General features: G+C 39.2%; 2 protein-coding genes and 1 long non-coding RNA gene across 4 annotated transcripts; 1 reads left to right on the top strand and 2 right to left on the bottom strand.

Moving 5' to 3' along the window:
- Positions 1 to 692: 692 nt before the first annotated feature.
- Positions 693 to 3,092, top strand: LOC133720060 (calmodulin-7). Its single transcript, XM_062146251.1, has 2 exons — positions 693 to 888; positions 2,427 to 3,092. The coding sequence occupies exons 1-2, from the start codon at positions 813 to 815 to the stop codon at positions 2,798 to 2,800; spliced, it is 450 nt and encodes a 149-aa protein (XP_062002235.1). The 5' UTR covers positions 693 to 812; the 3' UTR covers positions 2,801 to 3,092.
- A 1,138-nt stretch (positions 3,093 to 4,230) lies between these two features.
- LOC133720061 (uncharacterized) lies at positions 4,231 to 7,908 on the bottom strand. Of its 2 annotated transcripts, none has more exons than XR_009851654.1 (4): positions 7,666 to 7,908; positions 7,317 to 7,572; positions 5,996 to 6,677; positions 4,231 to 4,772 (listed from the first exon to the last, which is right to left on the bottom strand). It is a non-coding gene; the product is annotated as an uncharacterized LOC133720061 (long non-coding RNA). The 2 variants fall into 2 exon arrangements; XR_009851655.1 differs by having other exon boundaries at positions 5,996 to 6,669.
- An 11,632-nt stretch (positions 7,909 to 19,540) lies between these two features.
- Positions 19,541 to 22,212, bottom strand: LOC133722519 (uncharacterized). Its single transcript, XM_062149402.1, has 2 exons — positions 20,809 to 22,212; positions 19,541 to 20,704 (listed from the first exon to the last, which is right to left on the bottom strand). The coding sequence occupies exons 1-2, from the start codon at positions 21,656 to 21,658 to the stop codon at positions 20,670 to 20,672; spliced, it is 885 nt and encodes a 294-aa protein (XP_062005386.1). The 5' UTR covers positions 21,659 to 22,212; the 3' UTR covers positions 19,541 to 20,669.
- Positions 22,213 to 26,134: the final 3,922 nt, after the last annotated feature.

The following is a 26,134-nucleotide window of genomic DNA, read 5'->3' as shown; positions in this document are numbered from 1 at the left end:
ATTCAAAAACTAATTGCACAGGCTTGTTGGGCATGACGAGGAGATGAGATTTCATATCACAGGTAGCCAAAATGGTGGTCGGAATCGCCGGGGATTGCAGAGCTCGCCGGAGAAGTCTCGGAGCTTCTAGTCATCGTTGCTCCTTCTCCATTCAATGCATGAGTGATCCAAAGGCACGGGGACGTAGGCAACGCAGAGACGAAGGGAATGGTGACTGTGCGCCGTCGTGGGGTGGCCGGACGTCGTCCCTCCAGTCTGGTTTCTTTCTCGGGTCGCGGCCTGTGTCCGGGTCAGGGACAGGTGTTGTTGGTGAGACCAAAGAATTGGTCTCATAATTTTTTTTAATTAAATTAAAAAAAAAAGAGTTGGACCGAATTACCCCTCAAAATATGCCACTTGGTTAGCTAGTTAACGCCGTCATGGACGGCATGTACCATTCTTGGGTCGGGTTTCAAACTTGGGGTACCAAAGTGATATGGGTACTGAAGTTAAGAGTTGGCCTAAGTTCGGGTACTGTTTGAAATATTTTCTTAAAACAAAAAAATGAACCGAGGAATAGCAAGAGGGACAGTAGAGTCATTTGGACAAACAAGATGCACAGCTTGGAAGAGTGAGGCGAGGAGATGATTGTATGTGTGAGGGTCCACCGAAACGAGAGTTGCCCTGATCTCATATATATGTGAGCGAAACGCTTGAAACCGAATTGTAGTTTTGTTTGTCCGAAGAAAGAGTAGTATCGCTCTCTTTCTCAATTTGTGTTTTTTTTCAAGAGAAAAAAGTTGAACCGGAATTTCAGATTCTCTAGAGGAGCCATGGCCGATCAACTCACCGATGATCAGATCTCTGAGTTCAAGGAAGCCTTCAGCCTCTTCGACAAGGACGGCGATGGTTAGACTTCGATCTCTTTCTTTTTCTCATTTTCGATCATTTGTCCCTATCAGATCTGGCTATTTGAGTTGATGTTGAGCCTCATGTCCTTTTTTTCCTTTTTTTTGTTAAGATTTATGTCTATTGCTTTTGCTTGTCCCTGATTATATGTATTCCTGCGTTATATCTATTTCTTGGGTTTATTTTGTCCCTGATTACATAAATTTTCTACGTTTTTAAAGCTAAATTCATCAGTTAATCGACATATGATCTGTTCTTTCCTTTTAAAGGTTCTATTTTCGTTTTCCGGGAAATAAGTCAGGGGGGTTGGCGCGAAGTAATTCTTAAGAGGGGCTTCCTTTTGTTTGTTTGAATGGCATTGGGGTTACTGACTTGTTCAATTTGGTAATTGATTGCGGATCGACATGATGTGATTGTTATGCGAAACATGTGAATGTCAAAGTAATTTAGCGAACAAGTACAATCGATTTTTTGGGGGAAAAAAAAAAAAAATTACAATGGCACGCTTGCCTTGTAGCATCATTTTTGATGCCACAATACACAGCCACCAATTTTTTTTTCAAATTAAACGCGGTTCCGTATCATGTTGCTTTTTGCATATGACAGGTTCTTTGTTTCCGCGGACATAAAAAGAAACATAAGAAATATAAATATTCTGATTTTAACACAGAATTTGGTTTTCAAAAAATTGTATCTATTTTTCTGCATATAGTATTACTCTTCCTTATAGTAATGCAACTTGTGCATCTGTTCTACTTTTTATTTTTTTTCTTTTCTGTTTAGTGTATGTCTGTAGATGTGCTAGTAAGAAAATATAGGATTCAAGGATCATGTTATTACTGTTTATGCTTATTGTAGGATGAGCGGTTGTTGTACTTGTTTTCAAGCTGTTATAAATTGTTGATGCTCTTATAATTTGTGTCTTCTTAATATGGTTCTGTTCTGCCTTTCACACAAAGGCAGCTACTGGGTTATTGTCTGCCTTTAGATGCTTGTGGGTCTGATATATGGCTATTTACTATTTCAAGTTGAAGTAGTTCAAAGTGCTCATGCCTAGTTGGAGGTGCTTTTGAATGCTTGTGGATTATATTTGGTTATTTACTATTGTAAGTAGTTCAAAGTGCTCATGCTTGTTCTTTCCCTAAACCCTAAATAAGGGGTTCAAAGTCTCATGCTCAACTGTAGGTGCTTTTAATGGTTGCGGTTTATATATGCGTATTTACTATTCCAAGTTGAAGTAATTGCTCATGTTCCAAGTAGAAGTAATTGCTCCTGCTCTACAGTAGTTGTGTGTAAATCATCTTGGTCAGTAGTATTGCGCCAAATCTAGAAGTTTTACCATTTTCACTTTCCTCAAAGGATACAAAATCACGGCAGTGTTTCATATACTATTCACAAACTCTGTTAGAGTTGTGTTTCTTCTACTTGTGATACCAAAAACTTAGCATCATATGTTGTTTTCTCATAAGCGAACATCTCCAGATCTGGGCAAGCATGATCCTTTGGCATGAGGCATTTCTGATACTTTTAGTATGCAGGTTGTATCACTACCAAGGAGCTTGGGACTGTCATGAGGTCACTGGGCCAGAACCCAACCGAGGCTGAGCTCCAGGACATGATCAATGAAGTGGATGCTGATGGTAATGGGACCATCGATTTTCCTGAATTCTTAAACCTCATGGCAAGGAAGATGAAAGACACCGACTCTGAGGAGGAGTTGAAAGAGGCTTTTAGAGTTTTTGACAAGGATCAGAATGGTTTCATATCTGCTGCTGAGCTGCGTCATGTGATGACAAATCTTGGGGAGAAGCTCACTGATGAGGAAGTGGATGAGATGATTCGCGAGGCTGATGTTGATGGTGATGGACAGATAAATTATGAGGAGTTTGTCAAGGTGATGATGGCTAAGTGATAAGTTGCAGCAGACTCAACTCAACATGATTTGAAGAACCAAAAAGACAAGAAAAAAAAAATTATGCGGGAAAATTTTAATCTTATATTACGGGATTCCTAGCTTCCTCAAGTTTTATGTTATGGTTTTTGTAATCAGTCCTTCAAAACGATGTAGTGAACTCCTTGTGGATGTGGTGTTGATTGTGTGTCCTTTAATGTCATGACAATGTGTTGGCGGTTAATTTTTTGTTTTTGGTTGTGAGCCCTAACTTTCTGGGAGGATAAATTGCATGACTGATTTTATTTGTACAGCTCTTATATCTTAATTTTCCTTATGTCTCAACATCTCAACAATTATTGTATATCAATTGACCTGCCATATAAGTTGTGGTATCACGGTGGGTGGGCAACAGAGCATCTCAGGGTAGCTACGAGTTGCTTTTAGTAGTATTTGAATAATATTTCTTTAGGGGGAATCTGAAAGCTTATTATCATACAACTTCAGTAGCCAAAACGGTCCCGCATGTTAGGCACATAGTACTAGCACGCTCAGAAGCTCAAGCAAAGAACATATAACTACTGTGATCTGCAGAAATGGTATTTTCCTCTTAACCATTACTCTTGAACAACTAGTGCAAAAAGAAACCTGGCTAGCTTGACATCATAACATGATCAATTGCTTGAAGTGCCTGGGTAGCAAAAAATCGGACATCAACATCTGGATCCTCACTGAGCTCAACCAAAGTGGGACGAATTGTCTTCTTCACCACCGATTGATCAACTATGGGGATAAAGGGGCTGCAGCACCGTTGGGTACTCTGTCCTTTGAGGCAGTGACAACCACTGGCAGCAGTTTTGAACATGTGATTTCTGAACCCATAACGGGGGCAAGGAGGCAGATTGCACGCAGAATTGTCATTCGATATAAATAGTGTGGATTGTCAATCATCTCCAGAACCTGTGGAACAATGTGCTGCAAAAAAAAAAAAAAAAAAAAAAAAAATCTAAACTCCAACAACTTCGTCAAAATATTTGTTGAAAGGCAACATGGGTGCAACTGTCCTCTCAAAAAAAAAAAAAAAGTGTAACGATTACCATCTTCTTATACTTGCCAACACCCTCACTTTTATATTGTTTTATTTGGGGAAAATCGTCCAAACTTTGTTCGACTATTAACTTTGGTACCTATGTTTTTTCAAATATCAAAATGGTACCTGACTATTTAGGTCCGACCCAATTTTAGTACCTAGCAATAGTAAATCCATTAACGTCGTTAACTTTTGAGGGGTAAATCTGGTAGATCATATATTCCCGCCAATTTGAACGGTATGAACAGGGAATTCCTTTTTTTTGACTCCAAATGACAATTGTTACTGCCAAAAACAAAAGTGGACTATGGCCAAATTAAAATTATAGTTGACCTTGCTAAATTGAAGATTTTGGTGTAAATGTAAGCTCGGCCTTCATGTCATCCCATGAGTTGATACTTGCCGCCGGAATCTTGTACAACTAATCTTTGGCCTTATCCTTCAATGAGAAGGGAAAAAGCCTTAGCCTAAGGTTGTCTTCATCAATACCATTGAGTTGGACAGTTGAGCAAACTTCATTGAATAGCTTGATGTGCCTAAATGGATCACCGGTGAAGCCACCATCAAAAGCCGGTAGAAGTTGCAAGGTACTTGGCTTATGGAAAAGGCATGAGCACATGGTGGCCAGACAATGCAACTTGGATGATTTGTGAAAGTAGGAATGGTGTAGTCCTTCAATGGCCTTGGTTCATCACCCATCTTTAGTTTAGGACGCTCCTCCCTTAGTTGTCTTAGCAATCTATTTGCTCTTCTATCAACGTATTGAAGTAGAGTAAGTGGACCGATGGGATGGGGTTCTTCTTCACTACTATCCTCTTGAATGATATGATCTTGATCGTCACTTGGTGTGCTTGGAGGAGATGGATGATTTTCACTTGATTGAACAATAAGATTCATGCACACCTATAAGCATTCAAAACAAAGGTAAGTACACAAGTTGAAACACAAAAGAAGACAAAAAAAAATGCCGAAACAGAGAAAACGATCGATCGTTTATACACTGAGATCGATCGTTTGTTAAAATAAATGGAACGTACAGGCGAGACCAAACGATCGATTGTTTTTGGTATTTTTCCTCTCTGACCCTTGAAAAGATCGATCGTTTTCTGGGAAATTTCAACAACAACAAAAATTTCAAAGAAAAGTAAAGTTTCTAGCTTCCCCGAAGGCAAACCGAGCTAGGAATCGGATTTTACTCCAATCCCCAGCAACGGCGCCAAAAACTTGTTAGCCAAAAAGCCACCCTCAAGTATAAGGGCCAAGTTATAGTGTGGGGATTATGAGTAGGGGATATCGTACCCAAGGGATTGGAAAACCCACTTTAGCTAAGGAAAACCTAAAGGGTGCTAGATGAATATGCAAATGTACAAATCACAAACAAGGGCTCACAAGTGGACAAAAGTTCATGGTGAATGCAAGATGGTGTAGTGGTTTGATTTTGGTGTTGGAGATGGTTTCAAGTCAAATGAACACACAATAAAAACTTGAAATGTAAACTAGGCTATGCTAAACTAGATGTGATAGAATGGATGGAAGTTAGAGCTTTAGGTTGTTCACCATAGCCTCCCTTGCATGCATTGATGTTCAAACTATAAGTAAAACAATCCCAAATATCCAATTACCCTCTTAGCATCCAGATAAGACTACTAAGGCCTAAACTCCTTTGATTTTATCAATTCCCACCGGATAAGTGCGAAACTAACTACCCAATAACAAGTTATATTACCGGATAAGTATCAATTCCTTGCTCTTAGATGCATAAAGGTTTGAGTTTAGATAATCAAGCAAGCAAACCTGTAACGCCCCAAACTGCACCTCACCAGCTTGAGCACGTCACAGTGCCGCGAGACCCCGAAACATAAACCGACGGTTCGATTTACATTCCAGAAACCCGCAAGGCATTTTGTTAAATAATTTTTCGTAAACCGCACAGCGAAAACGTTTAAAATAATATTGAGGTGAAAACTTGAAAACTTTTATTTCAAATATTTGTTCGTCTAAAGCTTGAGTCAACAAGGAGTCAAGAAATAATCGACATATCCGAGTATCGAATTTAGAATAAATGATCAATCAACTACTTCTGAGATAACACTAAACATCCAAGAAATGGAATTAAACTTCGAAACCTGTTCCCATTACAACCGTTTACCGATGTTGACTCCGCACACCCGCTCCGTCCGTCAATCCTGTCACCAGTGCACAATACCTGCATCCACACTGTAGTAGGGGTGAGCTTTCGTCCTCGCTGCTCAACAGGGGCTTCACCCCGGCTAGATTTGAAAACCTTTAAATAAACTTTTGTGGCGCCAGTATAAAAACATATGTAAATGCATTTTCTTTAAGAAATACAACTTAAATGATTTTCTGATATAAAATCCGATGCATGAACTTCAAGTAAATACGGGCCCAAAACAATACCTGATGACCGGTCCCATAGACCAACTACACGACCTTACCTCAAATCAATTCATAACCAGGTAAGCGTAGCGAGAGCGTCCGCTACCTAGCTACACACACAGAATCGGGTCGTCATTACGATAGCGCACCGTCCGACCGGTGTAGCTAACCCTTTGGAGGTTTAGGGAATCGAACCCAAGGAAGTCAGTGCCCCTTTCGCTCTCAAGCCATCAACGATATCTCTCATGGAATTGTTAGTATGCATTGCATTTAAACATAACCATACCATAACATGCATCATGCATTACTTTATATAAAATAAGAAAGTGACTAACCGAGAAAGGCCCCGAAGTCGTTTAACTCATATTGTCCGAGATTCACGTACCTTCCATTCCTCGGATAACTGGAGTCCTAACTGGAGTCCTAGATTCCGACATAATGATCGTTAATAATCCGTTAAACACTTATCTAAAATCTCGACGATTATCTAATCGTCCTACCAACCTTTCCTGGTTTGACCAGGATTGACCAAGATTTGACCGATGTTGACCAATCACGACTAACCTCATAGACCTCTTATACCATTTGCTCGATTTACACATATCTATACCATTCCGGAAATATGACAGAACACCAAATTTTCAACTTTTCACAAACATTTCCAATTCACTTAATAACCACATATCATAGTAATTCCCCTCGAATTACTATGGACACCCATCATTAAATCAAGCCATTTTTACAAATTAAACCATTTTCACATATCCCATATACTCAATTCAAAATCACAATTGCATTTCAGCATTACAATTATTCAGCTTGTTCATTCAATACCAACCAATGAATCATATTTCAATGGAACCAACGATCTGCATATCCAGAATAATCAACCACACAACTTCAAGCTTCCAATCACCACTCACAAATCTCATCATTCCCAGTGAGCATACGCAAACACAAACAACCAGATTCAATATCGGAAATACACTAACCAAATTCACAACTAGAATTCGACAGAAGAACGATTCTGTTTCAGAATTCCAAATTTACCTTTGAGAATCAAAGAATCGTTAACAGAGACCATCTTGGGCAAGCCTAAACGTGCAGCTACCGAGCTCAGTAAACGTCGGGTCGAGCCCACCGAATTTCTCCCTTCAGTTTGAAGTACAGCAAGGACCAAAGCATCACCGGACGGCAATTCAAGGAACCAAGCTTCCCCGGACCTCAACTGGTTTTCCAAGACGCCAGAAACGAAACTAGAAGCCTGGATTCGCCGCCATGGATGGCGATTCCGTCGATACCCGAACTGACCCAAAACACAAATTCATCAAAACTTAATCGAATTCGAGAACCAGTTAGACCAGCACGTAGAGCGTGAAGAGCGGGTTAGTTTTCCTACCTCACACAGCCCCGAAGATCGCCGGAAATTGCAAAAGCATCGCCAGAAAGTTCAAACCTTTCAAGCTTCAAATGCTCTCCACAGCCCGTGCATGGACGATCCGTTACCATAGGCATGTCGGCGATGACGAGACAAGGAGACTACCGGTGGTCCGCCGCCCAGAAGTCGTCGGACGGAGGAGTTCCGGCCGAGTCTTGTTCTCGGGTCGTTGGGTCTCGTCGCGGGTCAGAGGCTCTGAATCCTTCTGGATGTTTCTTGGTCGTTGATCAGATCAAAGGCCTATTTATAGGCTGCCTTATTTGAATTTGCACGGTTAGGATTAAGCGGTGGAGAATTGGAGGGCTGACATAGCTCCACGTGATTTCCTATTTTCCTTTAATAATTTCTTTAAAGCTAGCTGCTCTCTAAACATTGTTCATGTAATAACAAATGTAAAGTATTCAAATTAGCTAGATTCAAATACAAGCATTCACTTCTTGAATTAACATGTGAAGATGATCATGGAAATTGCATCAAATAAGATTCAAACATCAATTCATTACAAGTTTGGCTAGGGCTTTCAACCCTAGCCCCAACAATAGACTACTCACACATATCTACATAAACTAGCATCAACATAGTGGAAAACATTAAGCTATCAAAGAATAGAGTTTAGAAATGACTAGGGATGATCACAAGTAAGGATGATGAAGTGGTTGATCATGGAAACTTTGTCATGGAGATGATGTGGTGGCTCCTCTTGTGCTCTAGCTTCTTCCTTGAACTCCTTCTTCAAGACTTGAGATGATGATGATGCTTGGTATATGTAAGATGTTATGAGTAGGGATGTAGTTGGAAAATGAAGTGGTGGAGATGGAGGTTTTGTGGAGGAGCTGGTGGTGGATTGTGTAGAGAATAGAGAGAGAAAAGGATGTAGTGGCTAAGTGTGGGTGATCTCCTCTTCCTTGAGAGAATGGGTGCTTAAATAGATGGAGAGAGAGAGGTGTGAAATGGTGTTGTGAAGCAAAAGGGAGCAGGTCACAACTTCCAAGAAGCATGGAGGTAGAGTAGAAAAGTGGTAATAGATCCCAAAATTAAGGGAAAATAACATGAGAATGATGATGTAGGTTGGAGTAGGAAATGATGAGTGAGGGATGGTGATTAAGCCTAAAACATGATAGATATTGGAGTGTTGATGATGATGGACTTTTGGGTAATAGAGTGTTTGGTTGAATTTGAACCAAAATGGTTAGAATTTGGTTGAGATAGAATGATGGTGAATGGATGTAATGACATGGATGCTATGGTACTCATCCTCCTTGCTCCTCCATGAATGTGGCCGGAAAATACATGGTACCACCGTGAGTGGTGGTGCGCCACCTCTTGTGCCGCCAAAAGTGGTGGTGCACGGAAAATTTGCCGGAATTTCACTTTTTTCTCCTCTTGTCAAGATTTTCTACAAAACATGGAATTAGATTAGTCAACATTAAATTGGACTTTAGAACAAGTAATTTTCATGTTTTAGGGCACAAATATGTAGATGAATTATGATCCAACAATACTCGACCTCAAGCTAAACTGGCCTGCAAACTGCAAACTGGGCATTTGAAACCGAAGGGCCCAGGGGAAAAACATTTGAAAATCGTTAGAGTGAGTGGACCAAAAATAAGTAATTTCGAATGAACAAGTGAAACTTAATGCTTGCCCAAGTTATTCTCTAAAACCTCGCATGCAGTAAAAATCTTAGAAACACTCTTAATCATCATCTTTATTGAAATCTCAATTATGTAATGTCGATCATCTCGAAATCTCTTTAAAATCTCAAATCCCTCAAATACACAATGATATTTCAAACATCTCGTTAAAGTACTCATATCTCAAATCATATCTCAAAATAGATGATGACTATACGGGATTGCCGATTAGTCATCTCACGCCACTTGGAGGGGACTGCCGACCGGACGAGGAGGTGATGGTTAGAGGGGACTGCCGACTAACCATAGGTAGATAGAGGGGACTGCCGACTAACTACCTCATGTCATCTGGAAAGGACTGCTGACCAGATGACGCATCGGAGGGGACTGCCGACCGGAATATTCTGGAGGGGACTGCCGTCCAGACTATTACCTGGAGGAGACTGCCGACCAGGTAATGCATGCATGCACTGACTTATTTACCTCCTCAATGAACTGTAATCGATCTCTTTAAAATAATTGCTTTAAAAAAGAAACCCGATATTAATCCAATAAATCATCAATAATTCACCGAAAGCATAACTTAAGAATATCTCGATAACTCAAAGCTCAATATCTCAATAAATCCTCGAAAGCATAAGTCAAATACTCGATAAATCAATAAATGCATTCGGAAAGAAATCTCTCAATATAGCTTCAAAGCTGATAAATTCGGAGCTCAAAACTCAAGAAATCTCGATAATTCAATCATGCTCAAATATTTGCAAAATCATTCGTACTCTCATATCATCATAAAAATCGATATTCGAAATTAATAATTCTCACAATATTTTCTTAATCAATCACTTCCCGAAAATCATTTCCCAACTCAATAACTCATAAATAACTATCTCGAAAATCTACTAAAAGCCATCGGGAAGGAATTTCAATACTAATCTCGTAATTCATAAATAAATCTCAATAAATCAAAGCTCAATAAACCATAAAACTCAATAATTCAAATCATAAATTAAATCTCAATTGGAAAATAATAATAATAATACTGCATGCACAATTTATGTAAAATAAATGTCCACTCACAGTACTATTTAGGCGACCACGTAACCGGTTTCCTACGGCGAGCAGTAGCTCGGCACGTCGCCCTGTACACAATTATAATTCGTGAATAACAATCCGAAAATTAAATACAATTCCCACATCAAATCCTCATAAATCAACATTTCTATTTCTTCTCCGATTTAACCAAAACTTTATCATTAACACCAATTCTTTAATTCAAAGTTTTTAGGGCAGGATTGAGAGAAATCTCATCATAAACAGCTTTAACCATTTCATATATTATTGTCATTACTTATCACAAATAATGAAAAACCGTACAAATTTGATCAAAACGTAACAACATAAGGTATATACAAATAAAATTATACAAATCAAGATTTGACCAGGACAATAATCATTAGCAAAATCATGTAAACACTTTATATCTCCACCACTAATCATCACAATCATCACAAAGTGTACAAACATGACAAAAGCATATAAACATAGGTTATCAAACAATGAAAGTAAATTTTTTTTTTGATTTGATCAGCATAACCATCATCTAAAAAACTAAAACCTTCAAAAGATCATAAATACTTGAGACTGACAAAATCATTCGTACCCACTACCTAAAATTTCCTCTTCTTCTCGAAATCAAAATCCAAAATTTTCAAACAACAAAAAATCAAAGCTCTACCTTGTAACTTTTCCAATCAATGGTTCAAATTCCAAACCGCAAGATAAACAAAACACACAAAACATCAAAACCTATATCAGTTTAAAACCAAAGTTTTGAATCACCCAAAATCAAAACCTTACCTTTTAACTCTTCCAATTGATCACTCAAATCCCAAACTCCAGGACCAACAATACCCCTAAAACATCAGAACCCATATCAATTCAAAGCAAACCACAACAAAAAACCCAATAAAAACCAAAAAACATAAAACTTAGTAAAACAATACCTTCAATCTTAAACCTTTCAAAATGGATAAAAAAGACGACTTAGTATTTATCCAAACGGAATTCAAACCAACTTCGCTCCTCTTCTTTCATTTCCAAAAACACAGTATTTCTATCCGTTTCGCCTGCTCCTCTCTTTTCTATTCTAAAACGGCACTTTCATCTTTGACCTAAAACCAACACACACCGAATAAGAAGATTATAGAAGGATGGCAGGCTGTAATTGAAGGAAAAAATTAAGGGCAAAACCGTCGTTTCCCTATGAACAGTGATGAACAGTTAACCAGACTTTAGTATATAGCAAATATTAGACATAGTTTTGTTTTTATGGGTTTCTATTTTTTTTTTTTTGAAATAAACTTCCGGAAATTTTATTGATCAATTACGATGATTACAATCGTACATGATGGCATCCAAGATTAAGTCTGGAGCATGAACAAACCACTCAAAGTTACCTTCATTTTCAAAGGCATGACTAGCTAGCCTATGAGCAACACAATTTGCAGAACGAGAAGCATGAACAAAAGATATGGTCTGAAAACCTCTTGTACCAACCTTGATATCCTCAATAATAGCACTAAACAGACATATCAGGCGCCTCTGATGTTATAGCTTGAATAGCAACTAAGCAATCACTTTCAATAATCACTTCCTCAATCATCATAGCTTGACATAGATCCATACCAGCTTGTATAGCTAACAACTCAACTTGTAAAGCCGAATACTATTTCAAACAAAACAGAAAACTAGTTATAATCAATTACAATAGATTTGCTTTCAATGTAGAATGAAATCAGTTCCACTACTTACCCAGCACGAGCTGTGCATAAAAACTGGCCTCATAGCACTTTTTGAATCTTCCTTCAATAGCTTATCCAACAACAGATTCCCATAGCAATCTATCCAATTGTCTGATATTGCGTTATCCATAATCATATCTTTCAGATCATGTCTCGATATTTCTGACCCCAACATCCTACCTCCCCAAAAGCATACACTGCACAGTATGAATAATGTTAGTGACATGGCCAGCTACTTGCCCAATTACATGGCCAATGACTTTGGCAGTGACATGGCTAATGACATAAACAGTGACTTCAACTACCAGTGACTTGGCCAATGACAACAAATTCAAAACAGAACTATATAGTAGTAGTTAGAATATTACCTTGATCCCTTGTTCCAGTATTTCTCCAGTTTGCTCTGGGTCTGCCCGTCCATAAACTGGTACACTTTGTTCTTCCCCCAGTCTACGATCTCAATCTTTTCCTCTTGTTGTTCCATCACCTCCACAGTATCCTTTTGTTTTTGTTTCAAAGTAGTTGCTTTCGTTTTCTTTGCCTTCTCCTGTGCTTTCTTCTGTCTGTTGGCTTTCACTTCATCCCACCAGGATATGTCATCTTTCTTCGGTATTCTCTACCTATTCTTCAATCTAACAACGTATGAGTGTAGACCAATACTTGACGTGTCTCGACCTGACTCTTCCTCCGAAATATTTATCGTCAACTCAGCCTTGGTCTTCTGTTCTTGAGTTGCATTGAACTGGAGACGAACTGGAGTTGCATTGAACTGTGGCATAACCTCCGGAGACACTATCATCTGAAATTTTTGGGGTTGTACCAGCATTTATTCGAGTGAGACAGAAGGAAACTGGAACGCTGACCGAATCAAAGTAGCTTTGGGGGTCAGCATCTCAACAGCTTCGATGTTCAGTGACTGAATCTGAGCATTCACCGGGAAGTGAATCTCAACATCTGCTGCCTCAGCCATGGAGTGAGGTGGGGACTGAGCTATCAGGGCTGTAGAGTCAGCCATCGGTGAGTGAGCTGCTTCAGCTGTGGAGTATGCTTCCGGGGCCTTGTAGTCAGGAGTAGTGGAGTCACTTGGCCGGTCTGGGTTATGAGGCAGTGACTTATTTTGGGTAGCTTCCAGCTCCCTCACTCTTGAAGTGAGCGCCACATTTTCGTCCTCCAAATTCATTTCTGCAACATCTGCTGCCTCAGCCATGGAGTGAGGTGGGGACTGAGCTGTCAGGGCTGTAGAGTCAGCCATCGGTAAGTAAGCTGCTTCAGCCGTGGAGTCTGCTTCCAGGGCCTTGTAGTCAGGAGTAGTGGAGACACTTGGCCGGTCCAGGGTCTGAGGCAGTGACTTATTTTGGGTAGCTTCTAGCTCCCTCACTCTTGAAGCGAGCACCACATTTTCATCCTTCAAATTCATTTTTGCTTTCTTCATTTCTCTCAGCTCATCCTCCTTTCTCTGTAGCTGTTCCTCTGACTGCCTCCAGTTTTCTTCCAAGCTCTTTAACTCTTTTCTTAAAGCTGTCACTTCCTTCTCCTTTCTCTGTAGTTGTATCTCCGCTGCTTTGATTCTCTTTTCTTGATTTGAGCTCTTCTCCATCATTCCATTCCCTCCCTCTTCATTTGTCTATCTTCTGTGTCTTGCTTTTCATCTTCCGAATTCTCAGCCTCATTATCCTCCTCTGAATCTGAGTCATCCTCTTCTTTATCTTCTCTCACCTCTTTGAAAAGTTTCTGAAACAAAATTTCAAACTAAGTCAGTGACATGCAATGTTATTTGGCCAGTGACATGTGTTTAACAGTGACATGAAATGGAAACAGACAGTGACATGGCCAGTCACAGACAACCAATTTCTCACCTAGTCCTAAAAATTTAACACGTCCCACAGAACAAGAACATACCTCCAATTTTTTCATGCTGTTGTAGTTGCACATCTTCTGACTCAGCATCTGTATATTCCATTTGCGCATTCCATGTTCCTCCACTCCATTTATCGGCTCGATTACTCTTGTTTTCTCACAAAACCAGTACTGCTTTGACAAAAAACTAGTTAGTTTCATAACATGAAAATTATTCATAAACAAAACATTACGAAAAATATCGCTACTTACCAAGATCAATATAGCGCAGCCTCCCATGCTTTGTGAACTCTCGCTCTTCTTCTTCTTCATTGTTTTGATCGACTTTTTTAGGAAGTTCCCAACTTCCTTTGCCCAGCTATAAGCTCCTATAGCTTCTAACTCATCGCAAGCCTTGATATAGTCCCATGATATTGTTCCTCCTGCGTTTGGAAACAAAAGCTTTATGAAAAGCTGTAACAACAACAATCTTGTCACATTTTTATCCTTCTTCTCCTGCTCTTCCTCTGTTGTTGGATTATCTTCGAAAGCCTTAGTCAAAGCACTTTCAACGGCAGCTTTGTTTACCCTTTTCAGTCCTGAAAAGAACTCTTTGACAAAGTCTGACTTATATGCTCCTTCTCCAGTCCTTTTTACCAATTCTCCAGACCTCGGTAGTCCTAGAATGCTTGATATGTCACTGGGTAAGATTCTAAATTTCTTCTTTCCAAAGAGGAAGAGGTCCTTGTCAGCATCATAAGCCTGCAGCAGGAGTGTAATTAAATCATCCAATTTCTTTGCTGTCCTTTCGTCAATGTATCCACCATTGAAGGCCTCTATTATCTTCCCAAATGGTGTCTCCTTCAACAAATCCATGGTCCTCTCACTCACATTTCCTTTGTTTTTCGAAATAGTCTTCAGAAAACCAACTACAGTGCACCTATATTGCATGTGACCTTCCTTGACGTATCTCTTCCTCTTGGCCACAACTTTTTCTTCTCCATATTCTTCTGTATTTTCTTCTTCTTGTTCAGTTTCTCTGTTGTTTTTTACTCTACCCTTGGTGCTCTTCTTGATAGCTTGCTTTTTCCTTGCTGCAACTTCTTCTGCATTTTCAGAATCTTGTTGCTTTCTTTCTTTCTTGCTTTTTCTCTTCTCCTTCGTACTCTTCTCTAAAACCTTCTTCTGCATCTTTGCTGGAAGTTGTTTTTGTAATTCTTTTTCTGTTTCCTTCTGTTTTCTTTTATCCTGGGCTTTTTCTTCTCCATCTTCTTCTGTATTTTCTTATTCTTGTTCAATTTCTCTGTTGTTTTTTATTCTGCTCTTGGTGCTCTTCTTGATAGCCTGCTTTTTCCTCACTGCAACTTCTTCTTCATTTTCAGAATCTCGTTGCTTTCTTTTTTTCTTGCCTTTTCTCTTCTTATTCGTACTCTTCTCTAAAACCTTCTTCTGCTTCTTTGCTGGAACTTGTTTTTGTAATTCTTCTTCTTCTTCATATACTTCTTCTGTTTCCTTCTGTTTTCTTTTATCCCGGGTCATGTCTTCTGTTTTGTAGATCCTGTACAAAATGAAAAAGGAGAAGATGATTAGTGACTATGACAGTTACATAATCCATTTACCTGGCCATTGACATGTTCATGCCAGTGACTTGACCGGTGACATGTGATTCACAGTGACTTGGCCATTTTCATTCTATGTAACCTGTTTAGCATGTATTCAACAATTGAACCACTACATAATCATATCTAGTTGATTTAGAAAAAATCATACAACAACTTCAAAATGACTAAATGCAAAAGCAAAAGCCGCTGTCCTTGTCACTGTATCAAGCCAATCCCAAGCCACAGACATGCATTATATCCACACAAAGCTGCCAGTGACATAGATGTTTCTGTAGTATCAAACCAAAAGCAAACCACACACATTCATCATCTCCACATAAATCCATGATGAATAAGAAAAAGAAAATCAACTACTTATCAACCAATTTTTCGAAACTGGAATAAAAGAACATGTCACTGGCCATGTTTCTGTAGTATCAAACCAAAAGCAAACCACACACATTCATCATCTCCACATAAATCCATGAAGAATAAGAAAAAGATCAATACAGTAGTTATGATTTACTTTCATCTTGGAGAATGTTATCACAGCAGATATCACCATGTATCATAACCAGATATCACCATCTATCACAACTAGATCAAAATTAATAGATCAGGACCTTAAAATCAAAAGGGTAATTTTATTTGCACATCCCATTTTCTATATACATACCTCTCAAATTTTGTTTGCCATTTTCTATATTTTTCCCTCCTCTGTGTTAGTCACTTAGTCCCTTCCCTTACCGCACTCTTTTCTCTCCGCTCTTCTGCAATAACAACAGCTCATGCTCTCTCTCTCTCTCTCTCTCTCCCCCCCCCCCCCCCCCCCCCCACACACACACACACACACACATATATGAATTAAGTTCATCTAGCAAGGGAATATATCTAATTCCAAGTTGAAACTTGTCATGAGCGAGCTAGGTCGACTGTGTGAGAGTGAAGAAGATGAAGAAGAAGGGTGAAGACGCTGAAATTGGGGATTTTCATGCATTTCAAGAATACTGACCACCAATTGACAAAACACTAATAAATAAATAAAATTTGAAGTTTCTGATAATACCAGCTGAAAAATCCTTTCGCTTCAATGAAGTGCTAGGGAATTGCAACAAAGCCAGAACAAAAAGAATATCAATAGCATTCAACAAAAATACAAACGAAGGAAAACAATGGCTAAACTTGGGTAGCCGCTGGAGCCGTCGGTGGATGAGTAGTAGCTGCCGCAAAAGCTTTCGCCGGAGAGCTGAGAGAATTTGAAAAATTATGAATAGGGACCGTGGATTTGGCTCAAAGTGGCGGTTTGTAATTTTTCTCCTACCAAGAAATTAAACTCTACTAGTGAGCCCGCTCTTTGCTGCTGGTGAGTGAAGGCCTTTGCGCTGTATATATGCAGCTTCTTCTTCCTCTTCCTGTTCCACTACTTGGTCCTTGCGATGACCTTTTTTTTTTTTTTTTTTTTTTTCAAACATTTAAAATGGGTTTTGGAAACGAAATTGTAAGTGCCTTGGAATTTGAAAGGGCAAACAGAGTCATATATATGACTGAGAAAACCAAGGACAAAAATGACTTTTTTTATGGATGAGATCTCTAGGGAGTTTGGAGCCCCTGCAACGGGGCTTGTTAAACTGAACTCCATGGGAGCCCAAGACTCCTAGAGAGAAGATTCCATACCCTCATGGGGGACAAATACTGCTAAAGAAGATGCCCCGTCTCCAAGGAAAACCAGGACTCCTAGAGAAGATTTCACATTTGCATGGGAGACAAAGACTGCTAGAGAAGCTGCCATTAATGCATGGGAGAAAAACAATGAAAAGAAAAATTTTCTTGCTGCAGAAGTCCTTGAGTATTCGAAGGTTAGAGAAGATGCCACATCAGGCTAGGGGAATGAAAATACACAATCTACATGGAGAGCCAGTACAGAAAGCGAGAATGGTTGGTCTGGTTGTAGGGTACGAGTTTCCCTCTCCATAACAGGCGAGCATTTGGAGGATGACCAAAACAAGTAGATTTAATGCTCGTCTTTGTCCTATTGGTTGTGCACCCTATTTTTGAAACATAAGCATGTCTCGTGCAGATGTTTATGGAAGTCTGTTGTTCATTTACTATGTTAGATGTAGGAGGAGGGGGTATGTGTTGACGGGTGTCCTGGCAAGCTAAAGCCTAATGCAGATGGTCTTTTTCCCCTCCTCACAGCAATCACCAATAGCTTAGTCAGAATAATGGCTCCACAAATAGGAGTAGCAACTTCAAAAGGTGCTTAGGGGCAGCAAAATGTCGCTAATTTGGGTCCGCTCGAAAAATTTCAATCTGGGTTTGGGCCCATGACATTTTAGAAAAACCCGGCCCTAGTTTCAGGTCTCCCCTCGTGCTGTTTTCCTTCTCTCTCGACACTCGACTGCTCTCTGGCTCGCTACTTCCAGTTTTACTCTTTTTAGAGTTCAATTCCATTGTGAGTAACTTTGCAAGTGACATGTGATCGATAGTGACTTAGTCAGTGACCTTGAGAGTTACATCATCGGCGGCATAGTCATGACTATGACATGGCCAGTTCCATTTTCATAGATGGAATAAAGAGAGAAATCACCAGAATTTTGTATATCAAGGGCATTTTTATAATGTTTTGGTTGCTCGGTTAGTTGAGTTATAATGAAGTCAAGTTACTTATTGGTTTAATTTTATTATAAAGGACCCGAGCGTGTGCACTTGGATTTGGATAAAGGATCGAAAGTCGGGAACGAACCCGAACGTGGGCAAGCACTCCAATTCCAGGTAGGGTGAGCTGTCCCTTCCTTGTTAGAGGTTTTTCAGTGTATGTGAACTGCTATACTATGATAGTATGTTGCCTGCAAGAACGTTTTTGGTTGTTCATCAGTCGATGCCTCGTGATACATGTGTTTTCAGAGCTGATAATTGTTGATTGCGAAAACCGAGGCTAGACTTGCATGTTGAGATACTGTACCCTTTGTATGTTTGTGACCTGAAAGTGAATGGGACCTAGACGCATTGATTCCTAGGGATCCCACGGTGTCGATAACCGTGAACCTCCGGAGGGGGCTGTGCTCCTATGTTTGTCGGGGAAAGGTAAGTACAGACAGTGAACCTGTCATAGGAGACTCAGAGCCAGGAAATGGACACTTTCGCTACTTGTAGTCACAAGGACTACAGAGTAGTTGGCTGGTTCTCTTACTCAGGACGAACCAGATCGGTCACTGATTTATTTTACTTTAGCCGGCAGGTAAGTATCTCGGAGCTCCAAGTGTGTGAAGCATACTGCACATGTTTTATGAAAGAAAACAAATGTTTGTGGTTGCCACTTTTCTTAAAGCATTTTTCGATAAACGTGCACAATATTATGTAGTAATATTTTCAAGTATATTATTTTTCAAACCTAGCATGGTTGGGTCGGCCCCTACTGGGCATGCGAGGACGAAAGCTCACCCATACTATAGTGTGCAGGTTTCGAGCATGTGGTCGGGAAGCGTACAGGGGAGGCACATGGCACGGCTTGGCGCATTTCTCTTTAGTTTTATCAAAAGAAGGTTTTGGTCCTTAATCGGATTTTGTAGTAGCTTGTTTATTTACTTTTTATTTATTTCCTACTCGTTTACAAAAATTCCGGGAGACCCGTAACCCTGGGGCGCGTCTCCCATACTTGTCGTTACTTAGAGATCAGTTTTATTTTCCAAATTGGGCTCCTATTGTAAGCCCAAATCTTTTAGCTCACTTTAAATTCCGCTTGCGAAAATATGTTGTTCGGTTGCTAGAATGTTTTGTGACTTTTGTCCAAGAAAGTGTTTTGTAAACCAACAACCTAAACTCAAAAGGCCTTGCGGTTTTGGGTTGATGAGCTATCGAGATGCCATTCGTGACATGTCGATTCCTCATTGGCTCGGAGTCGCGGCGCTGTGGGACCCCCCTCTCGGGTCACCACATATATCCTTTAGACTTCTCAGGGTAACCAATAAAATACACACTTATAGTCTTCGGATCAAGTTTTTGGTCTTGAGGATTATATATTCTGGCCTCTGCTCTACATCCCCATACATGCAGATGATTTAAACTTGGTTTCTTCTGATACCACAATTCAAAAAGGGTTTTATCCACTGCTTTGCTTGGTGTCCTGTTACAAATATAGTTTGCTGTCTTTAAAGCTTCTCCCCACAAAAACTTCGGTAAACCAGACCTGGAAATCATGCATCTAACCATATTTATTAAGGTTCTATTCCTTCTTTCAGCGACACCATTCTGTTCGGGGGTTCCAGGGGTAGTATATTGTGCTCTAATTCCACATTCTTCAAGATATAAAGCAAAAGGGCCCTTATGCTGTCCTGACTCAGTGTATCTACCAAAATATTCACCTCCCCTATCTGATCTAACAACCTTAATGGACTTATTGAGTTGCTTTTCTGCCTCTGCCTTAAAAATTTTAAAAGTTTCCAAAGACTGAGATTTTTCAGAGATAAGAAAAATGTAGCAAAACCTTGAAAAATCATCAATCAAGGTGATGAAAAATTTATTTCCACAGATTGTTTGACAGGGAAAAGGACCGCAGATGTCAGTATGTATGATTTCCAAAAGTTCATGACTCCTAGTTGACCCTTTCTTCCTTACATTAGTCATTTTTCCCTTTATGCAGTCAATGCAGTCATTAAAGTCATCAAAGTTCAGTGCAGGCAAAATTCCATCCTTAACTAGCAGTTTTATCCTTTCTTTAGAAACATGTCCTAATCTTTTATGCCACAAAAAAAGCTGATTTTTCATTAAACCTAGGTCTTTTAACACCTATTGTTTTATCAGTGAAAAATATTTCTGAAGAAGTTTTACAATTTAAATGCCAATAACCATCAATAAGTGATGCACTGGCAATAAACTCAGAGAATTGAAAGAAATCCAAACTTTTATTGCTTCCACTAAAAGAAAAACCAGAGTTGGCTACAAAAAGAGAACCAGAAACTAAATTCCTCAACATGGAGGGAATGCAAAAGACATTATCTAATTCTAAGACAAAACCAGATGAAAAAACTAGCCTAACAACTCCTATAGCTTTGACTGCAACTTTGTTCCCATTCCCCGAGCAAATCCTAGCTTCATCCTTGTTTGGGATCCTCTTTTTTATTAAACCCTGCATTGAAGTTATTACGTGAATAGGTGAGGCGGTGTCAAACCACCAAGAATTTGAGGAAAAAGATACTAAATTGGTTTCAATGTGAAAAATAGGTTTATTACCTCTTTTATTTAACCAGTCTTTAAAACCTTTGCAATCCTTTTTGACATGTCCAGGCTTACGGCAGAAAAAGCATTTTACTCCACCAGCTTTGAAATTTTTTTGGTTGTTGTTAGATCCCTGAGGTGCCTTAGAGGTAGAGGCTGAACTAGAGTTTGAGGTAGAAGCTCCATTAGGTCTGTAGGTAAATTTCTTTTTGAATTGAGGCTTAGGTACTAGATTCACAGCAGTAGCTACACTCTTCCCCTTCTTAATCTTGGACTCAGCTTGCACACAAATAGAGATAAGCTCATTCAACGTCCACTTTTCCTTCTGAGTGATGTAGTTATTATAAATCTGACTATACTGTTCAGGCAGGGAATTCAACACCAAATACACTAGCATATCCTCAGCAATGGGTGTATTGAGATCTTTAAGCTTAGCAGAAATATCTATGCACTTCATAATATACTCTCTTATGCTTCCTATCCCATCAAACTTCGAATTTACAAGGGAACCCATGAGATTTCCAGTCTCAGCCTTTTCTAAAAGCTTAAACTTATCCTCTATATTTTTCATATATTCCCGAGCATATTCAGTATCTCCAATACCCCCTCTAACAGCTTCAGAAATCGATTTCTTCATAATGACTAGAGACAATCTATTATGTCTGTGCCATTGGTTATATTTATCTCTAACTTCTTTAGAGCACTGTGGGGTTAATTCTACAGGCGGATCTTCTTTCAAAACATGGTCGAAATCAGCTAGTCCTAGTTGAAGCTCTACATCTTGCTTCCACTTCTTAAAATTTGAACCATTAAGGGTTTCAATCTGGTTGAGGCTTAAGGCGAAATTCATGGCTGAAATAAACATTAAGAGTTCCTTTAGTATGCAGGCATAATATTAATGAAGAGCCCCCATAAATACAGTATCAAAACCTTACTTATTATAGCAAAAGGATTTCCTTGATACCACAGAATCATACAACCAAACAGTAAAAACCAATGTTTAGGAATATTTAGGCATATTACAAAACCTATAGTGGCAAAAGAATATGCAGATTCCTCCGAATGTGATTTTTAATGATTGTTATATGCCAATATTAAGGCTTAAATTAGTGAATGTTTAAACCTCCTATGGGAGCAAAGACACAGTATTTAAGTCTTAATATTGCAACGTATTGATCTAATACTCAGGGCTGGATCATATTTCCTAATCATATGATTGCTACGGCAATACTTAATGTCAGAAAATTTGATCCCTCCTATACCAAGAAAGAATCTTGTTATGAGTTTGTTTTTGTTCTGTAACTGTAGGCTTAACTTTTGTGTTTTATTTAGGAGAGAATTTTATTGCAAGAATGCAGAACACACATATATAGCATATGCAGCAGTAAACTCAGAATACAAATAATATCAAACACAATCCATAGCATATGCAGCAGTAAACTCAGAATTAATTTGCAATAAACGATGTCCATCAAGATTAATCATAAAGAAATACGAAAGAACTGTGTACCTTAAGCTCCTTCAAACGTTAGCTCCATTATTTTAAGAGAAGTAGAAAATCTTTAATTTGCAGAACAAATTGATGAATTTGGGGGAAAAAGAAACTTTTGGTCGTTAATGATAGACACAGAGCAAAGACGGAAACAATGGCAGGCAATGAATGTGGGTAAAGGACAAAAGTTTTTGGGCTTTCAAACTGCATAAGGCCTTACATGACGTTTTTTTTTTTTAACAAAACGATTCTTAATTTGAGCACAGTGGCTCTGATACCAAATGTAAGTATATATTTAATTGTGATCAAATATAAGAATACATTCTCAGTACAAACAATACTTGGGCATGCTTTGATGAAAACATATCTATAAGACAAGTGATCTAACCTTGATGCGACATTGTGAATCTTCTCCTCTGATCAATCCTTAATGCTAAACTCACTGATGGGGCTGAGTTGATTAATAGCTTGTGATTAATAGAGCAGGGACCCTATATCTGTATATATAGGAATCGAACTTAGCTCCTCCCATAAAGGATACTAAGTCCTAAACCATATACCAAAAGTAAACTTAAGTAATGTACAATATGGATTTAATCTTAAGATAGATCTCCATAACCTTATACAATATTGATTCATATTGTTAGAGATCATAAGGATTAGAGATATCATTCACTTGTCAATTACTTATTCTGCTAGTAGCAAAGCTAAGTTGTTGCATATTAACTTAAATCATGACATGTCCATATGTAATTTCTTACATTAAAGACTTCCTCAGCCGGGGCCTGGAGGAAGGAAATGTAAAGGACACACTCACATGTGGTCTAAAATCAAACAACATTACACAAATATGCTCAAATCTTATAATAATGACACAAAAAAAATTATGCTTAATTTATGCAATCTGGATGAATAGAAACAAATGAAATGTTTCTACAAACATACCCCCCATACTGAAGGAGGCTCCTTAAATGTCTGGCTCCACTGGAAATCGGCAACCGATGCTGTTAATGTTCCATAATCACTAGCTAGCAGCCTTTATCAGTAATTCCGAGAATTGTTTATGCATAAACCAAGCAAATATGCCACAAGTGGCATTAAGAAAAGTCTTCTTCAACATAATGAGATTTCCAAGAAAATCGTACTCTTCATTGTCAGGAAATTATCCTTCAACTGTCGTCTAAGATTAATATTTCCCAAAAGCTAAATAAAAAATCATTCATATATTTCACGACTACAGTTATGACATATAATTGATTCATCAGTTGTTTTGATAAAAATACTCTATAAAGAAAAGTAAAGGGAACCGACCCCTGAATCCGATCACATTGATCAAAGATTGAGATATAGACTAGGAAAGATTTTTCAAACCGCATAATTAAGATACTTAATCAATCTTCACTAACTATATGCAAAGAAAATCTCTTAACTGATATGTATTTCAAACCACTTTGAATGCAGATAACATTTCCAAAAATACCGGTGAGATTGCATAACTCTACCAGGAAAGGTGAAAGTGCAAAGTTCTTCTTATGCTCTGGTCCTCAGATCTCCTAGCACCCTTAGGAGAATTCATGTTGAATAGGAACAGACCAAAATACTTACAATCTCCCCCTTTGGGCATTCCCATTCAACACATAAAGTTTTCTTCAACCTGCAGATCATACTCTAACAAAAATAATCAAGACAGATAGATCCACAAGTAACCAAGCAACAAGCCTGCCTTTAATGATCATAAAGCTAAGAACAAGAAGGTTCACTTGGATATATAGAATCATTACAATCCAAAACCAAATAAAAGAGATTGTTCATGAAAAATAAAAAGAAAAAACCAACAATGAAAAGAAGAAAAACTCTCACTTCTTCCCCTTCAAATGGGAAGTCTCAAATTCTGCAAAAAGCTTGTTCACTCGTTCCTGGAACTCAGCAGGGGTCGATCGAATCCTCACTGTTGTCCACAGCCCTCTTCCGAGCAGCACTGGTAGATGGCCCTGGATCTCCTTCCTCAGGAGGCTTGCTTGTCACAGCCTCCCTCCTGGGAACCCTGGGGGGTGACCTTGTAGGTTATGGACCTCCGTCTCCAGACGATAAATAGCAGCGTGGCAATTGACGAGGGAGAAGTTCATATCAGCCACATAGCCCACCAGGCACTCTACCCGCGAATCAGCAACGATGAGGCTGTCACGAATCCGCTCCTCCATAGAAGCAAGTGATGAGGCTATCCCTTCAAGAGTGGCCGGAGGCCGTCGTGCATCCGTAGGAGGAGGACCGGAGGGATCAGCAGTAGGAGGAGGAGAGGAAGGATGACGGCATGGAGAGCGACGGGGCAAGCGAGGAGGACTCCGACTGCGCTCACGAGGAGGATCATCAATGTGGGAGGCACGGGCCTCAGCAGCCCGGCGGGTGTGCTTCTCAAGGGAGAGATTGCCGTGTGGCCTATACTCTCCAACGCGTGTGGTGATCTTGCTGCGAACCATGGTGTGAGAAGGCGGGAAGAGAAAGAAATTTAGACCTGCACACTTGGACAAACTCAAGTGAACTTTGAGAGAGACAGCGAAAAACGGTCTATAACACAATATTAGGGGGTTAGGCAACACAAAAGTCACATCGTTTCAAATCACAGACTTAGCTTTTCATGGAAGGAGAGGAGTTAAGGCACATAAATGCCCCTAGAATATCGCATGCTTCATTAGAGATGGAACATCCTCAATACTAGTGACCTTGGAACTTTCAGCAACTTGACAATCTTATCTTCCTGTCTACAGGCCTTCACAGTGACATGGCCATTTACTTGCCCAGTGACATGGCCAGTCTCCACAATTTTTCTGCTCTAACGGATTAGGTCATGTCTAAAACTTTGCCAACTGAACAAACATTAGGTTCATCTTAAAGACATATTGTGGTTAACTGCGTATTTTGTATTGATCAATAATGGCGTATTCCCTCTTGGTTTAGAACTTGAGCATCGCGCCGACGGAATCATGATTCACCAATTGGCTTATACTAAACCTAAGTTTTGTGGAGGCGGCGGTGAATCTCGTGCTCCCCAAATATAGTCTTAAACATTATAATATGAAAGGCTCCGTTTTTAAGAAGCATTGTGCACTCACTCGTATTAACAAAATTGGCTTCATTTAGAAATTTGATGAAACATTGATTAATCAAATTGAAAACTATGTAATCAAAGGCTGAATCTGACATTGAGAGCTCAAATATAACCATTAAAAAACAAAAATCTTGATGGTGGCGAAACACAAATGGCGTCGACCACCATTCATGGAAGTAAAGTAAAGAATAATATTGCGATGACTAACAATATAGATGCCTACTATGAACTTGGATTCCTCAAATATTAGATTATGAGTCTCACTTGTTTAAAAATTGTTAGATAAGAAATTATATATGATGCTTCTTAAGGTTATTAACGTATGAAAGCGGACACTACAAGTGTCAAGAATGTTGTCAGCTGTATAATTACTAAACACAGTTGAAAACAATAAGCATAAGACTTTCCATTGCTGATTATAGAATTGATCTCATTGTGACTATTGTAAGATTCATCTAAAAAGAATCCTTTGCAAAGAATTATAGCTTCATCTGTATTTCCAGAACGGTATGAAGTGAAAGACAGCAAGCCCCCGGACTGGCCCCAGACCACCCGTAGCCCGCGGACCACTCTATAATGCAAGTATTTACGGAATTTTTTGTAGTATCTTTTTTCATTCTTTTCCAACTCTAGAATCTAAAGACTTAATGCTTCGTGAAAAGCTGCCTTGACAATTTCCCCAAGTGTTCCTGTCTACAAGCCTTGACGGTGACATGATCAGTGACTTGAGGCCTTCACAGTGA

This window comes from Rosa rugosa, chromosome 7 (genome assembly GCF_958449725.1).
Source record: "Rosa rugosa chromosome 7, drRosRugo1.1, whole genome shotgun sequence".
Classification (NCBI taxonomy): Eukaryota; Viridiplantae; Streptophyta; class Magnoliopsida; order Rosales; family Rosaceae; genus Rosa; species Rosa rugosa.
This window is presented reverse-complemented; position numbering and strand designations above follow the sequence as displayed.

Coding starts and splice junctions, on each gene's coding strand:
- LOC133720060 (XM_062146251.1), top strand. CDS start 813: ATGGCCGATCAACTCACCGATGATCAGATCTCTGAGTTCAAGGAAGCC. Junction 889..2,426: donor CTTCGACAAGGACGGCGATG/GTTAGACTTCGA, acceptor TTTAGTATGCAG/GTTGTATCACTACCAAGGAG.
- LOC133722519 (XM_062149402.1), bottom strand. CDS start 21,658: ATGTTTATTTCAGCCATGAATTTCGCCTTAAGCCTCAACCAGATTGAA. Junction 20,705..20,808: donor AGACTGGTTAAATAAAAGAG/GTAATAAACCTA, acceptor ACTTCAATGCAG/GGTTTAATAAAAAAGAGGAT.